At 47.0% G+C, this 16615-nt stretch overlaps 1 protein-coding gene across 9 annotated transcripts in view; it reads right to left on the reverse strand.

Moving 5' to 3' along the window:
- Ncoa2 (nuclear receptor coactivator 2) overlaps positions 1 to 16615 on the reverse strand; it is a 258198-nt gene that overhangs the window by 5788 nt on the left and 235795 nt on the right. For 8 of the 9 annotated variants that reach the window (XM_076563719.1, XM_076563713.1, XM_076563714.1 and 5 more), the window contains 7 exons: positions 13963 to 14128; positions 10037 to 10315; positions 9364 to 9441; positions 7954 to 8188; positions 6052 to 6229; positions 5341 to 5539; positions 3629 to 3718 (listed from right to left, as the gene is read on the reverse strand). In XM_076563719.1, coding sequence (XP_076419834.1) covers positions 3629 to 3718; positions 5341 to 5539; positions 6052 to 6229; positions 7954 to 8188; positions 9364 to 9441; positions 10037 to 10315; positions 13963 to 14128 — 1225 coding nt within the window. Of the gene's footprint in view, positions 1 to 3628; positions 3719 to 5340; positions 5540 to 6051; positions 6230 to 7953; positions 8189 to 9363; positions 9442 to 10036; positions 10316 to 13962; positions 14144 to 16615 lie in introns of all 9 variants that reach the window. The other variant, XM_076563712.1, reaches the window with a different exon arrangement.

Genomic DNA, 16615 nt, shown 5'->3' on the forward strand with positions numbered 1-16615 from the left:
TAAATGCAGTTTTGATAAACTGATACAGCATTGACTACAAACAGTTCTTAAGAGTCCTTAAATTTCTATGGATTTTTAAACCTTTTGCTATGATGTAAATCAATTCCAGCTGTCTTACAGATACCTGCAGGCTTCTGGGAAAAGTTCTGCTACTGTATCAAGAAATCTGGTCTGATGAAAACTTAACAGTCTCCAGAACCCATCTTGACCTCATACATTTTCCAGCATATTTTGAAGTTTCCCTCCTCCTGCCTGGGCCAAGGGGCTCTCCAGATACATCATCCCCTGCACCAGCTCTGAGGATGCCAACCCCCAACCGAGGATGCCAACTGGGACGGATGCACCCCACCTGCAGAGAAATGGCAGATGTGATGGCTCCAGCCTAAAGAACACATCATCCCTCAGTTCACTGGCAGTTCCACCTCTCCAGGCTCAGGCGGGCACCTGCCTAGCAACTGGAACCTGGTTTTCCAAGATGTCTGAATAAAGGGCACATCTGCTCTCATGTCTCACTCATTCACCCTTGCCTCTTCTGTACAACCAGGGCACTTGTCTGTTCCATTCTTTCTGGTAGTTATCATTCTTTCCATGGCTAGCCCAGCTCATAAGGCCAATGATAACAATCTATTTTTTTTCAACAACTTCAAGGAACAGATGCCTTAGATCTCCATGATGACAGCTAACTATATTTCTTCACTTATACCTCCTGCTGTGTGACACTGGACCTCCAACGTCCCCCCTTGTCAGTGTGAAGTAGTCTCAAGAACTACGCCCCCCCCCCCCCCCCCGCTATCAATAACTCACCTTTTTATAATAATCAAAACAGAGGAATGTTAATATTCTGACCCACCCCTTGGGGACCTGGCGGACTACTTTCCCTTTAAGAAGAAAACTCCTCCCCCTTTTGCTCTCTCTTCCCCTCCCTTCCTCCCCCCCCCCTTCTCTCCCCATCTTTCTCTTTATCTCCCCATTATAATAATCCCTCTTTCCACGTGGATGCAGTGCCTGGGCTGTGAGTGACTTTCCACACGCTGCAGCCCGTCACCGAATCTGCCCCAGCCAGCCAGGGCCCCTGTGCACCATATCATTACAACAAACCCTTGGAAAACTCTGGAGAACCCCGCGCTCTCTCTGGGGAGTGGACCGTGGGGCCAGGTTAAGAATGGACATTCAGAGGTCAGTTTGTTTGGGCTTGCTTTCTGATCCCTCCAGACCTTGGGCAAGTCATTAAAGTTTTTGTTTGTTTGTTTTGAGACAAAGTTCACTGTGTAGTCCCTGTCTGTCCTGGAACTCACTCTGTAGACCAGGTTAGCCTCAAACTCACAGATCCGCCTGCCTCTACCTCCTGAGTGCTGGGATTAAAGGTGTGCGCCATCACTGCCAGCAAGTCATTCGATTCTTAAGGCAGCCCTTGTACCAGACTGTGTGGTGTCAAATAAGTGAGCAACAGACTGTGACTTGTTAGCTGCTCATATGATTTTCTTTTTCTTTTTGGTTTTTTGAGACAGAGCTTCATTGTGTAACAGTCCTGGCTGTCCCAGAATTTGTTTTGTAGACCAGGCTAGCCTTAGAACTCAGAGATCCACTTGCCTCTCCCTCCCAAGTGCTGGGATAAAAGGTGTGCACCACCACACCCGGACCACAATTTTCTTTGTCTTTTTTCTTTCCTTTGCTTCATTTTTTTTGAGACAGGGTCGGTCTCACTATGTAGCCCTGCCTGGCCTAGAACTCTCCATGTAGATCAGGCTGTCCTGTAGCAAACCTCTTGCATGTGCTTGGCTGCTTCTGCAGTTTTCAAGGGCATAATATGGGCTACCATGTCTGTTTTATAGGACATAAGTTCTTCCTTCTCCTCCTCCTTCTGGAGCCACAGAAGACACAAGGCAGGGCCAATTCTGAGTACTCCTGAGAGAAAGCTGAAGCCTGGGCCCTGTACTTCTGAGGACCTGGACCTGGCTGGCAGAGGGCTTTATCCAGATAGCTTGTTCAAAGGATAGCGGGTCCAGGCCCGCCAGTCACATGCTGAGGTGAGAAAGGTTGAGTTGTACTGTGCCACACTCACATGTCCTCAGAGGTATGGTGTGTTCTGCAGCGACCCCCCCCCCCCCCCCCGGCACTTTTCAGTTAAAATGGGCTGTCCTCTGAGAGCCTGCTTGTCACCTGCTTACTGTGCCCAGGGAAGTGTAGGGCAGGTTCCAGGTCTCAGCTTTTGCATGTAAGTCACCCTGAGCCCTGGGCACTTGCTTCCTGTGAAAACTGTGGCTTCAGGAGAAGCATCAGCACCCCTCTCCCCCAAACTGGTAAACCCGATGAAACCCATGGTCAATATGGAATCTATTCCAGTGTTTGACTGCCTTACTGGTCAAAGCTTTGAAAATACAGATAGAGTAAGTTTTTGTGTACCTAACCATCCTATTATCTGGATACGTATCAGGAACATCTCTAGGACTCCTACACATGGTCAGTATCTGTGAAGTCCACAATTATGGCTGTAAAACCAGAAAGTCTATAGTGGGCAAGCAAATACGCCATATCACTAACTATGGGCGGGGTTTATTCTAACCTGATGACTCACACAACAGCATCCAGGATGAAGGAAACTCAACACTCATTTAGTACTACATTTTCTTCATTGGGATCAAGCTATTGGTTTGTTTTTTGGGTATCCCTGGGTGGGCCTGAAAGGTTATTTATTTACTTCCTGTCTCTATGTGATGGGATAAAATGTTTGAAGAGCTGGGTGTGGTAGTGCACTCTTCTGATCCTAGCATTCAGTAGGCTGAGATAGGCAGATCTCTGTGAGGCCCACATGGTGTACATACCAAGTTCCAGGACAGCCAGGGCTACAAAGTGAGCTCCTGTCTCAGAAAAACAAAACAGTTTTTATCCCTTAGGTGAGGGGGTGTATCAGGGGAGGGAATAGGAGGGAGGGAAGGCGGGTGGGTACCAGCTTCCTGACTATTTTTTCATGGTACTGGGGATTCCTGAAGGCCCTCACTCATGCATTTTAGGCAAGTCCTCTACCAATGGGACTGTATCCCTAGCAGACCCAGTCTTAAACAAAATGAACAACAAAAACCACTAGCATGATGGTATATGCCTGTAATAATAGTACTACTTAAAAGGCAGAGACAGGAGAATCAGGAGTTCAAGGTCAGCTATAGAGTGCATTTAAGACCAGCCTGGGCTACACATTACCCTATCTGAAAACAAAAAACAAACAAACAAAAAACAATACCCCCACCTTGCAAAAACAAAACAAAAACTATTAACGCAAAAGGCCCTTTATGCCAAATGAAATTATGAAATGCTTTACAGCTATTTCTTTTTTTTTTTTAAATCTTCAAGTCCTTTCTTTTTCTTTTTTTTTCTTTAAGATTTATTTATTTATTATGTATACAGGAGAGGTTGCCAGCTCTCATTACAGATGGTTGTGAGCCACCATGTGGGTGCTGGGAATTGAACTCAGGACCTCTGGAAGAGCAGTCAGTGCTCTTAACCTCTGAGCCATCTCTCCAGCCCAGCTTTACAGCTATTTCTAATCCACTGATTTAACAGTGCATTTACGTCCCTTCCGGCCTACAGAATAGTCAGTCACCTTGGCTGCACCCTTGGCCCAGCTGCTTACCCGAGATGCATCTCCCTCCTGCTTGATCATGTCCATTCCAGGCAGTTGGTTTGGGAAAAGGTTGCCTCCCCTCAGAGCAGGGTCATTTACCTGAGGGTGACAACACATGACACATTTGCCATTTTTTAGTTTTATGTCCCTGGGGAGACAACCCCATCACATGACTTCATGAACCTAGCTGCTCTTCCCTGTGTACATTTTGGGGCAGGACAGGGGAGGCTGAAACCACACTGATAGTATGACAGTGCACCACTTGCCTTCCAAGTAAATTTTATTTACACTTTTTCATTTACCCCCCCCCCCCCCCCCGTGTGTGTGTGTGTGTGTGTGTGTGTGTGTGTGTGTGTGTGTGTAAGCTGGTTTGACTCAGACTGGTGACTCAACCCCGTGACTGTGAAGCACCTGAGATGCTCCTGACACCTTTGCTACTCAGGCAAGTTATTAATTAGCAAGAGCAATGTGTGAAGACCCAAAACAGTGCTGGCTTTCGTGAACAGACTCTGGTCAAATAAACTACTCGTTAGCCCCTCTTATTACCTTTACTTTGTGTGTGGTGGGTGTATGTATGCCACGGCATGTGTGTGGAGGTAGAAGTCAGTCCTCTCTAGTATGTGAGTCCTGTGGGTCCAATTCAGATTGCAAGGCTTGGTGGCTTCTGGGTTATTATTATACTGAGTCTGATAGTCAAAGTATTGGAATCCACATGCACATTTCAAATGGTCTGAGTTACTAAATGCATCAAGCTGTTCCTGGGTAGGCTGGCCTATGACTGTGCTCTACTGCTGTATCACTGCATGCCGGACTCTGCATGCATGCCTGACCAGGGCAGATCCTGGGTAGGCTGGCCTATGACCGTGTTCTACTGCTGTATCACTGCATGCCGGACTCTGCATGCATGCCTCACAGGGCAGCTCAGAAACCACTGGTGTCCATGTGTGTGGGACATTCATCATCATCCTGACATTTCTTCTCTCTTCTCCCCTCTTCTCTTCCTTTTTGTGATGTAGTCTCATGTGGTCCAGGTTAGCCTTGAACTGAAGTGCTGGGATCACAGACAGACAAATTTAAAAGCTGACCTGAAAACAAACTATGGTGCCTCACTGCAGCAGTTGAGAGGAACAGCCACCGGTAGCCTTTCATGTAAGCAGTGGCACTGGGAGTGACTGGGCAGCAGGTAGTGTGGCCCTGGCTTTCCATCTACTTTTACAAAAAAGCTAGTTTTTTAAGACAAGTTTTCCCTGTATAGTCTTGGCTGTCCTGGAACTTGCTCTGTAGACCAGACTGGCCTTCAACTCAGAGATCTGCCTGCCTCTGCCTTCCGAGCGCTGGGATTAAAGGTGTGTGCTATCACATTTGGCAAAGCTAGTTCTAAAACTTAATAGCACTTACCATTCCATCCCTAAATTCCCAAATCATAAAAAATGTCAATGATGTGAAAATTAAGAAACACACACACACACACACACACACACACACACACACACAGAGAAACCCTGTCTTGAAAAACCAAAAAAAAAAAAAAAAAAAAACCCATTAGCAGTCAGGAATCCTTCCCAACGGTTTACCATTAAAAAGCATCTTTGTTAAATATCACTGGCACAGGTGAAAATAAGGTGAAAAAACACTTTTCAAAATAGATATGGGACCTGAGGGCATAAACAGACAAAACTCTAAGACTAGAAAACTCCGAGTTGCTTCTCTGTGGCACTTACCTGCTCGGGACCCATGGAGGACAGCCCCGACGTAGGCACGGAGGTCACTGAGGTCATGCTGATCTGTCCTGTCATCTGGTTCATGTTGCTCAAGCCACCTGTGTTGGTTGCCATGGACACGTTGATGTTCATGTTGTTATTGTACATGCTGGTGTTTGCTTGTTGTCCAAAGTGTGGTGGTGACTGTTGTGAAAACATGCTGGAACACAGTGCAAAGGTGTTAGAGCCTGATGGTAAACTGAGGCTAGCAGTCTGGAGCACCTGTTCTAGACCAAGGAATTTAAATGGCATAAATGTGTCACAGGCCGGCCTGCCCTGCGACGCTGGGACAGAAACATCAAGCTTTCTCCCGTGCAGACGTTATTGAGGACACACATCTGCCCAGCAGCTCAGCTGCTGGATGCTTTCTGGTTGCACTTATCATACACACCGATAAAGCTGGCTCCGTGCCCCCGCCTCCCACAGGAGTTCTAGCGTCAGCAACGGAACCCGCTTACAGGGATTGCTTTCAACTCCAAAAAGAGGTGGTGTGTCAGGCTTCTGTCAAATTCTGTTGATTTTTGCTAAAGAGTAAACCGACTTATTTAGCGATTCATTTGTTATTGCTTGCCCAAACAAATACATTTTGAAAATATGAATGAAAGGGACGGCTAGTCTGTAGAAAGCTTCCTGGAGGGATCATTTATAAAGGACTCAGCAATGTGATGTTACCTGTTTCCGCCCATGCTCCCCTGTGCCCATCCGTTCATGTCTGAGGGGGGCTGGTAGGCTGGGTTGGCTTGAGACTGCTGCATCATGGGACTCGGGGTGTGCGCCATCCGGGGGGACATTAACGGACTCTGGGGAGTCGTAGCCCCTGTAAAGCCAGGATCAGGCTGCTGACTTATTCCTAAAAACAAAACAGTCCAAAGGAGATTGTTGGCTATATCATAGAGAATATTCTAAATTTCCAAATTCTTGATTATATACAATTAATTCCAGACATTTAGAAAGAGTCAAGCTGAGATAGAAGTGCATGGGGGAAAAAAGTCTCCATACTTGAAATCTCTACAACTGTCACGGGGTCCGTACCAGGACACACATTAAACATCCCGCCTAGAGTTAGAGAAATGACACTCTTTCCTTAACCCTCCTCCAAACCAAGAGTTTGTATGTATATACTAACTGTGTATATATCATTTTTATCGGAAATGGTCAACATTTTTCAAAAAAAGGTAAGTATCACCGTAATTGTATTGTTTAAATTTAGATTAGGCTCATTAAATTCAGCTATATTCTGAAAGTCAACATATAAATAACTTTTCTTTAAACTAAATTACATCACCCCATGATGAGATAATGTATTTTAGAAAATATGTAACTGCATTCACATTGCCTTGTTTTGTTTTTGGAAAGGGCTTGTGATACCCGAGTGCTGGTAGGATTAGCAATCAAGGACCAGTGGGTTTCTTGTTTGATTTCAGGGTAAAAGAATTCACAGGAAAAGGAAGGAACTCTCACGATCAGAAAGGAAACACAGCAGAGGCACTGGGAAAGGTAAGTGGGGAGAAGGGCATTTCAGGGATGGAGTAAGCATGTTTGCTTAGTATTTGTGCAGCACGTAAAGGAGCCACAGAAGAAAAGTTTATATCCAACAGGAAAAAACAATACACTAGCTTTGCTCTTTTTGTTTTGTTTGAGACAGGGTTTCTCTGTGTAGCTCTGGCTGTCCTGGAACTCACTTTGTAGCCCAGGCTGGCCTCGAACTCACAGAGATCCACCTGCCTCTGCCTCCCGAGTGCTGGGATTAAAGGCGTGCACCACCACGCCTGGGCTACACTATCTTTGTTCCTTAAAGAGATAGGACTTCTGTATTTAGGCAACACAAAGACTTTTATCATTACTTACAGATCACTCAGACAGTTTGGTAAAGGAGAGCCATGTGGAACACTGAATGTCCATGTAAGCACTTACAGTTATTAATAATCAAACTATTAATTGCACACAACACACACAAATATTAACATCTGTGCCATTATACTTGGTGTCTCATCTCAGACCGACATTAAAGAACAAAGCAGTATGATGGAAAGAGGTCTCCCACCGTGGCTCTCTTGTAACACTTCAAGAATTGCCTATTCAGTAAAAATTTGGTATAGTCTTTAAAGCTTTTCTTTTTTCATAAGTGTTGCCAGTAACAAAGCATTTTTCAAAAGCTATAGAGTATCTGTAATATTTAAATTGAGTTATATCTTCTGACACTTTGTATCTAGTTATTGATTTCTTTGTGTCAGAAACATTGAAATGTAAGTAGCAGTGTGTGTGTATATGTGTGTGTGTGTGTGTGTATGTGTGTGTGTGTGTGTGTATTACATTCACAGATGCTGACCTGAGCAGATACACTCATGCACACTCACACATCCAGAGACACAAACACACTTAACTTCAGTCATTCTTAAAGCAAGACCTGAACCCAGAGAAAAGGAGGGCCCAGAGCTAAGAGACGCATGGCACTGTGCTGGACTTGGGGACTTCTGCCAGGCCCCAGCTGTCCTCCCAGGTTTCCTATCACTCTGGTTAACCAGGACTGAGGGCATCGAGGAGAAAGGACTGCTGAAAGGTGGTGTCCAGTACCGTAGTTTGGAGGAAACGGAAACTGCTGGGCATTGGCCTGGGGGATCCGGGGATTGCTCATGGCTGGTGGGATGCCGCTAGGAGCCACCATGCTTGGGGTCATATTCAACCCTTGTCCTCTCATCATCAGAGTTCGCTGCTGCACCTGCTGCTGCTGATGCATTTGTCTCTGCCGAAGATGCTGGTTGAGGATTTCCCTCTGCCTCTGGGCCAGCATCTGTGCATTAATAGGAGCCTGAAAGGGAAGGCAACCATGAAGGGAAACCAAGGGCAGATAGGTTAGACAGGATACCCACGGCATGCTCCATGTAAATTCATTTGGAATAATATAAAATTACATGAAAGGAAGCACCCAGAGTGAGTTTCCAGGCTCAGCCTTTGTGATGACTCCACAACTCCGCTGACAGTAACTAACTAACTCATTTTGTGAGATACAGTCACTCAAAGGACTTCAGAAGAGCACAGGCCTGCCTTCCTACAGGAGGCTCTGTGTTTATTTGTATGTGTTATGCACCATGTGTGTGCAGTGCTCCTGAGCACCAGAAGAGGGCGTCCGTCCAATCACAGGGAATGGAGTCACAGATGACTGAGGTACACAGATGTACTCTCCTGGTGAGGCCAGGTTATGTAAGTAAGATGGATGCAGAGCTGGGATCCTGGGCTTGCTCTAAGTAAACAATAATAAAGCTGTGTACTGTTCTGTAAGGGCATATCCTGGCCATCTGTGAGGCTGCCTATTCTAAAGTTTATTTATAATCCCCCATCATGGCCATTTCTGAACCTGAGTATAGTAGCGAAGGATTTCAGATGCTCAGCATGCACATTTCCAGCCAAGGGGAGCATGTGAAGGACACTTGGCCTTCTTGTTTCAGCTCCTAACAGTATGGAGGTTTCTTATACGGTCCAATAGAACGTAACAGGGCTTTCTGCTGGGGTAGCACTGTCTAGTGTTCCCAAGTAAGGGGCAGATGTGCTTAATGGGGAAAATACACGTGTTAGGTGAGGTTTGTTTGGCTCTGAGATAGTCTATCGACTGTGAGTTTAATGTTAATGAGTAAATTACACTCAGGGGAAATATCTTCAAAGAGAAACTCCCATAAAAACAAGGTTATGCACTGATGTGCTATGAACAATGTCGTGACCTCAGGCCTGTAGGACCGTAAGCCCATGTTCTTGGGAACATCAGCCAGCACTTGAATCAGGACTGGTTGGGTCTGTCTGCAACAGAAATAACTCTTGTTATTGTACAACAAGAGTCAACGGAGCCTGGTGATAAAGATGGTACAGAGAACCAAAGCATGGTGTCGGCTGACAGGCTGACAGGCCTGGGGGTGCAGATGGGAGGGAGGAGGGCGGGAGGAAGGAAGGCAGGAGGAGACACGGAGACACAGACAGCTGCTGGCTCCTCACCTGCGTTGGCACTCCAGGCCTCAGAGTCAAGTTCACATTTGAAACATTGCTGATTTGATTCATAAGCGGCTGGCGATTCTAAAAACAAACAAACAGGAATCAATACTTTTTTGGGAGGACAGTGAGTTGAGACAGGGTCTTTCTATGTAGCCCAGGCTGACCTAGAATTCTCTATTTTTTGAGACAGGGTCTCTCTCTGTAGCCCTGGCTGACCTCGAACTGAGAGATCTACCTGCCTCTGCCTCCCAAGTGCTGGGATTAAAGGCATGAGCTACCATGTCCAGTTCAAGGCCTAGAATTCTCAATCTTCCTGCCAAGTGCTAGGCTTAGAGGGCTATGCAGCCAATCCCAGCTCAACGCATTTTACAAAACAGAAAATATTGCTTCAAATCACCTTGTCCAATTAGCAGTGCTCCCAGCCCAATTTTTTTTTTTTTTTTTTTTTTTGAGACAGGGTTTTTTTTTGTAGCTTTGGAGACTGCCTTGGAACTCGCTCTGTAGACCAAGCTGGCCTCAAACTCAGAGATCTGCCCATCTCTGCCTCTCAAGTGCTGGGATTAGAGGTGTTGGCCACCACCGCCCAGCTCCTAGCCCAATTCTAATGCTTCACTGCTACACCAATCCCTATTAATCTTCCTGAGCCCCCAGACTGAAGGTCCCATGGAAAACTAACCTGCTGTGCTTGGAGGCGATGCTGAAGTTGAAGTCTCAGTTGGTTTGGCTGGTTCTGCACGAGGCCCGTGGGCCTGAGGCCTGGTCGGGGCTGCATACGGAGTGTGGTGTAATTAGGCCGCTGTCCCATGGTGTGAAAGTTTGGATCTTGCATGGGATTATAGCTACCCTGGGCCATCTGTGCCTGAGATGCATACTGCTGTGGGAAAACAGGGGCCTTCTGCTCCAGCATCATGTTAGACTCTTGACTTGAGAACTGTTCCGGATCCACAGCCTGGCTCTGAAAAGAAGCCCCAAAGCAGCACATGAATAAAGCCTCTAAAAACATCGGACTAAATATGAGGCGGCAGCTTTCTCTCCCTCTTCTATCTGATGCTTTACAAATGCTGTACCAATTATTCAAGGTATTATCAGGTTGGCTCTACTTCTCCCGCCACACAATGCCTCTTTGCTTAATAGATCCATTTACCCAGGGGAAGAAGGGTCAAGGCCGCCTCCCCACAGCACTTCCTTCAAGGGGGAGGGCGGGAGAGAGGGGCTGTGATTATGTAGTGCTCTATCTTTCCCCAGTCAGAACCTGGCATGGGCTTCAGTAAGCAGACATCTGCAAGTGTCAGCTCTTTTGACTGAATGCACAGACCTCTGTCAGTCATTTTAATTCAGTGACTGCCTTAGCCAGAATTAGCAGTGTTGGGGAACTAGCCTCCACTGTCCTTATTCTGCAGATAACAAAACAGATGTGGGGACATGAAGCGGACTTCAGGAAGTCTTTCCAGCTAAGACATGGTAGGTGGTGGTCCACACTGTGACGTGGACTTGAGATCCTCAGTGGGGCTGGGGCGATATACTACTGCCCATTATGTTTGGGGCGGGAGCCATTTGATACGGGGTCTCACATGCTCAAGCTGGTCTTTGACTTGCTATGCAGCCCATGCTGGGTTTCAGCCATGGGCCGCTGGCCTCTACTTCCTAAGCTAGGTAACAGGGCAGAACCACACGCCCAGCTTACACTGCCTACTGTTTACTCAGCTGCTTTCTATGGCTGGCAGAATTTCTCACACGCCCACACTTTGCCACCATTCACTTACTACATGCTAGACATGTTCAGTATACTTGTCGTTTGTTTTTTAAATAGATGCTTCCCCCACCAATGACCTACAGGAGGAAAGGAAGGTGTAAAGATGTTCAGCACATCCTCCCCGTGCCTTGATTGCTATCTGGCAGATATGTCTGTAAGACCGGTTATTATGTATCTGGTTAATTTGATTGTCTGAGAGATCCCCCCCCCCCCCCCCCCGCCCCAACTCAACACAGGTTTCATTATACAGCCCTGGCTGTCCTGGAACTCACTCGACAGCCTGTCTCAGTGAGTACTGGCATCAAAGGTGTGCGCAACTATGCCCAGTTGAGATGCACTTTACGGAGAGAGCTGCATAAATTCCAGCTGCATCTTGTATTAGCTCTGCAGTTTTCAAATCTCTCTCTCTCTCTCTCTCTCTCTCTCTCTCTGACAAAGGGAGAGAAAAAACGCACACAGGTACCACAGAGGACTTCTCAGGATGGTTCTCTTCTCTTTGTGGTTCACCCTGTTTCTGAGGCCAGGTCTCTCCTCATCTCTGCCACTGAACTGTATACACAAGCTTCTGGCTGACTGTCCTGTTTCCACACAGAGGAAATCTGGAGCTTTCTCAGGGAGAATGTCTCAAACCGGTGCAGCCCAAGTGTCCATGGGAAGATAGACCTGGCCAAGCCCTCTCCTTCTAGAAGCCATGGCTACAAATCTGATGGTCTTTAGAAGGGCAAGACCCCACCAGCAATAAAAATCTCAAGCCTCCTTCAGTTCAGCGTCTCCCAGCCTTGCCTCAGTCACTCCAAGTCATCCTAGAGCTGTACAGCATCCTGGAGCAGATCCGCACTACCTGCGGTCACCTGACAGCTACAGCATCCTACCCCTCCCCACACAACACTTTAAAGAGTGTGCATGGGTTACCTGCAGGGAGGCCGTTCACTGGTGAAATAGCTCAGAACTTTGTATTTGCTCATTTTTAATAGAAAAATCTAATGAGATTACTTCTATGTTCAGCTATTTAATTCTTGAGACAGGGTCTTTCATTAGTTCAGAACTCATGGATTACACTAGATTGGCTGGTAGTTTGGCCCAGGACCTTCCTGTCCTCCCCACACCTTCACCCCATGCCGGGATGACAAGTGTGTACCACTACGCCTAGCATTTTTTCTTGGGCTCTGGAGATATTTGTGAAACAAGCGCTTTATTGACTGCTGTCTCTTCAGCCAGTAATTTCCATTTTCAAACGCTGTATGCGATTCTGGCTACACACACGCCACATCTCCCTCATCCTACCTAAACAGGCCGTCAGCAACTCAGTCCCCACGACTGAGGGGACGTTAGAAACAATACAGGCTGAAAACGGGAGCAACACTAGGGCGAGGACAGGACACGGGTTTAATTTTTTAAAAAGTATTACAATTCTTTGGAGGCCAAGACAGGTAAACTGCCATAAATCTAAGGCTAGGCTGGGCTATAGTTGAGATAATCTCTGAAAATAAAAGTCCCTTGAAAACCTGCCAAAGTGTCACAGGTCACTCAGAAAGTCCAAGGACATTTAAAAATGTCACTGGGGTACATAAACTCAGAGAAGCGAAGGTCTAGCTGATGCTCAGGCACAGGCGAGCAGTTCCACAGGAAGCAGTCACGCCACTTCCTCTCGCTCCACTCGGTGTACCGTGCACCCCCCAGTCATTTCTTTCCACTCTGCTGTTTTCAGTATGAATGGACAGGCCTCGGCTCCTGCTTGTGTCTGCGCCACTGTGGGGATTATGACAAGACCGTTTTTATGTTCCAGAGAAAGTCTTCAACCGCTCATGCCACCTTCCTCACAGCCACAGGCTGGAGTCCGAGGAGCCTGGCCTTGGGCGGTTCTTTGACAGAAAGATGAGCAGTGCTGAGCGAAGGCTGTGAGGCTGTTGTGGGCCCCTCCTCCTGCAGCAAAGCCGGGCGCTGCTGCTTCACAGAAAGCAGCTGCAGGGCCGCTCAGGCGCTGCCTGCCTCAGGAGAGACGCTGGGGATTTACGTAGCCTCCCTCCCGGGTCTTCTCAAGATGAAAGAAATACAGTTACAAGTCTGTCACTTCTTCAGTTAACTGGGAAGAAGAGAGTTAACCAGACTCATGAGGTGATGGGCAGTTTCAATATTCCTATTTGTTCAAATATTCTTAAAACTGTTCTGGGCGACACGCACCTAAGAGCTGACTTCTGCTCCCGATGTGTGAAGCAGACCTGAAGTAGCGCTGCTGTCCTGGTGCACAGGCCAGCGAGCGAGCGGGACTGAGACCTCTGCTTAGACAGGCTCCCCTTCTAGGGGCAGGGCCACCGGGACAGTGCCCTGTGTTTGACCTCTTTCTTCATCTGCCCATCAGCAGGGGACAAGAGGCCGGTGGCCTTTAGCTTCTGCCTTTCTCTTCTCTCTCTCTCTCTCTCTCTCTCTCTCTCTCTCTCTCTCTCTCTCTCTCTCTCTCTCTCTCTCTCTCTCTCTCTCTCCTTTTCTTTCTTTCTCTCTCTCTCTCTTTCTTTAAAGATTTATTTATTTATTATGTATACAGCATATGTGACTGCAGGCCAGAAGAGGGCACCAGGTCTCATTACAGATGGTTGTGAGCCACACCATGTGGGTGCTGGGAATTGAACTCAGGACCTCTGGAAGAGCAGTCAGTGCTCTTAACCCCTGAGCCATCTCTTCAGCCCCCTAGCTTCTGCCTTTCTGCTCTAATTCATTATGTCATTCCCGAGTGTTTGCGTCTTGTCCACAGTTTATGTGAGTAGTGGAGGGGCAGGAGCAGGGTGGGGGAGGCCTTTCTACAGACACCTCCTGCCTGTGGAGCACGTGGCCCCTGCAGCGCTCTGGCCTACCTGGCTGACCAGTTCTGGGATGCCCAGCGCTCTATCAATCTCCTCGAGGCCATCAAAGTTCCGCAAGGCCAGATACAGCTGGTCTAGAAGAGCGCCCTCATCACTTGGAGACTCTGCTGCAGGATGTGGACACAGCAGGTCATCAGGGGAGCTGCCGAACGGCTGCCTGCAAAGAGACAAGCTTCACCATGGGTGATGGAAATGCCAGCTGACGTCCAGGGTCGCTGCAAAGAACTCGTACACCAGCCAAACACGGAACAAAACAAAGACTTTGGAGAATGTGCACCTGCAAATGCGCTTTATTCAGTGCTGACAGAGGCCAGGCATAAACGGAAGCAGTTTTGTTTCTATGCCCTCACTTTATAGCTGGCAAAGCAGGGAACTGTCTTAGCCGGGTGCCCACACCTGTAGGAAGTCCCAGAGGCACTACCATAAGAGCTACTTGGAGCTCCGTGGTCAGGACCCACCTGCCTACCTTCTTCCACAACCTCCATTGGCCTCAAGGGCAAACCTACTCCGCACGGACAGGATGAAATATTCTGGAGCTTTTGGTACTAAGCAGTGCTTTGTGCTATTGTCATTTTCTACAGGAGGCCACAGCGACCACAGAGGAGAGGGCGGCAACTTATCAGCATAAAAGTTACACTCACTCACTTGAATTAAATCTGGGCTTGAGTCAACTTGCCTGAGCTAGCAGGAAACTGCGTATTTATGCAGAAGCAGAATTTGCAAGCATTTATTGAAACTCAAGAATAGCATCTGGACACTAAACTGCCATTTCTATGGTATATAAAAATTATAATTAAATTGCTGAATGAATTCGAGGAGCTCTGCGTCACTGTGAACCTAAGAGAGGGAATGATATTTATACTTTATCAAATTCTACTTTGTACTATAGAGTACTGGGGAGAAAACAGACGTTTCTAGTAACTTACTTTTTACTGTGTGTGATACTGGGAAATTGAACCCAGGGCATCATGTGTGCCAGGAAAGCTTTGCCTCAGCCCAGAAAACTCATTCTTAAAACAAGTGAGAATAAACTTATCAAAGGATGAAGTTGTCTGGCCCCGTTCAGTCTGCTGTGTTTTCTCAGGCAGTCTAATATGTTATTTTGACTTAGAACTATAATATAATTATGTTAATATGGGGTCCTGCTGAGCACTGAAACCAACAATTAATTTCAAACAGTGACAGTAGAATGTATCAATTGCAGTCTATATTCCCCACCTGGTCCTACTTTTAAGAGTAAATGACCCAGGTGAGTGTCCCTTTGATGGCTCTTCTCACTTGCTGTCCCTGTTGCATGTCATAATCCCACTGCTTCTGAGCCATGGTAAGCTGGCTGGGAGGCCACTGTCAGCCAAGAGGGTATATATAAGGGTACATATACTATTAGCATTGTGCATATGTATGTATGTATGTATGTATGTATGTATGTATGTGTATATATGGGTGTATGTATTGTTAGCCAAGAGTGTATATATAAGGGGTGTGTGTACTGTCAGCCAAGATTATATGTGTGTGTGTGTGTGTGTGTTTGTGTGTGTGTGTGTGTGTATGTATTATCAGCTAAGAGTGTGTATATAAGGATGTATGTATTATCAGCCCAGGTTGTACATATAAGGGGTATATGTATTATCAGCCAAGAGCACATATTATATACACATACATACATACATATGGGCACATATACTGTCAGCCAAGAGTGCGTGTGTATATAAGGTGCATGTATTGTATGTATCACTACCCTCGCTCCTCTTGTCACTAAGAGGCTTGAGGAAGAACAGCTTGCTTGCACTGGATATGTTCAAAATGTGCCACCTACTGTTTTCCTACACAGTCCATACTCCCTCAATTAATCTTCAAAACACAAATGTGATTAGCTCTCTCCTCCTCCTCCTCCTCCTCCTTTCAGAAACTGAAAGAAGAAATAGTCACAGAAATGTGAATGTGAGGAAGAAACCACACAGCTGCATGTCTGGGCGGGGCATTAGGAGACCCCCCATATGAGTGCCAACAACTGGGCAGAGTGGGGCTCACAGGAAGTTCTGGTGATCAAGAGCTGATGTGGGCTCTAGATCATGTCCCTCAGGCCTGGGAAGCTACCTAGCGGGACAGTGAAGTATTGCCTCTGTGCTGACTAGTTTGTGTCAACTTGACACAAACTACGGTCATCTGAGAGGAGGGACCCTCACTTGAGAAAATGCCTCCCGAAGGTCGGGCTATAGTCAAGCCTGCAGGGCATTTTCTTAATTAGTGATTCATGGGGGAGGGACCAGCCCATTGTGTGTGGTGCCATCCCCTGGGCTGGCGGTCCTGGGTTCTACGAGAAAGCAGGCTGAGCAAACCATGGAGAGCAAGTCAGAAAGCAGCCCCCCTCCATGGCCTCTGCATCAGCTCTGCCTCCAGGTTCCTGCCTGTCTGAGTTCCTGTCCTGACTTCCTTCAGTGATGTGGAAGTGTACGCCAAATAAACCCTTCCTCCCCAGCTTGCTTTTGGTCCTGGTGTTTCAAAGCAATGACAACCATAACCAGCACAACCTCTGTTCAGCTGTGTTAACAGCTGTCCACTTCTGTGAGGAGCTGTGCCGCAAAACAACACTCACTCCTCCCCAGACTCCTCCCCATGAATGACGGGCTGTATGAAATCCAAC

The sequence above is a fragment of the Peromyscus maniculatus genome, chromosome 2, assembly GCF_049852395.1.
Source record: "Peromyscus maniculatus bairdii isolate BWxNUB_F1_BW_parent chromosome 2, HU_Pman_BW_mat_3.1, whole genome shotgun sequence".
Lineage (NCBI taxonomy): Eukaryota > Metazoa > Chordata > Mammalia > Rodentia > Cricetidae > Peromyscus > Peromyscus maniculatus.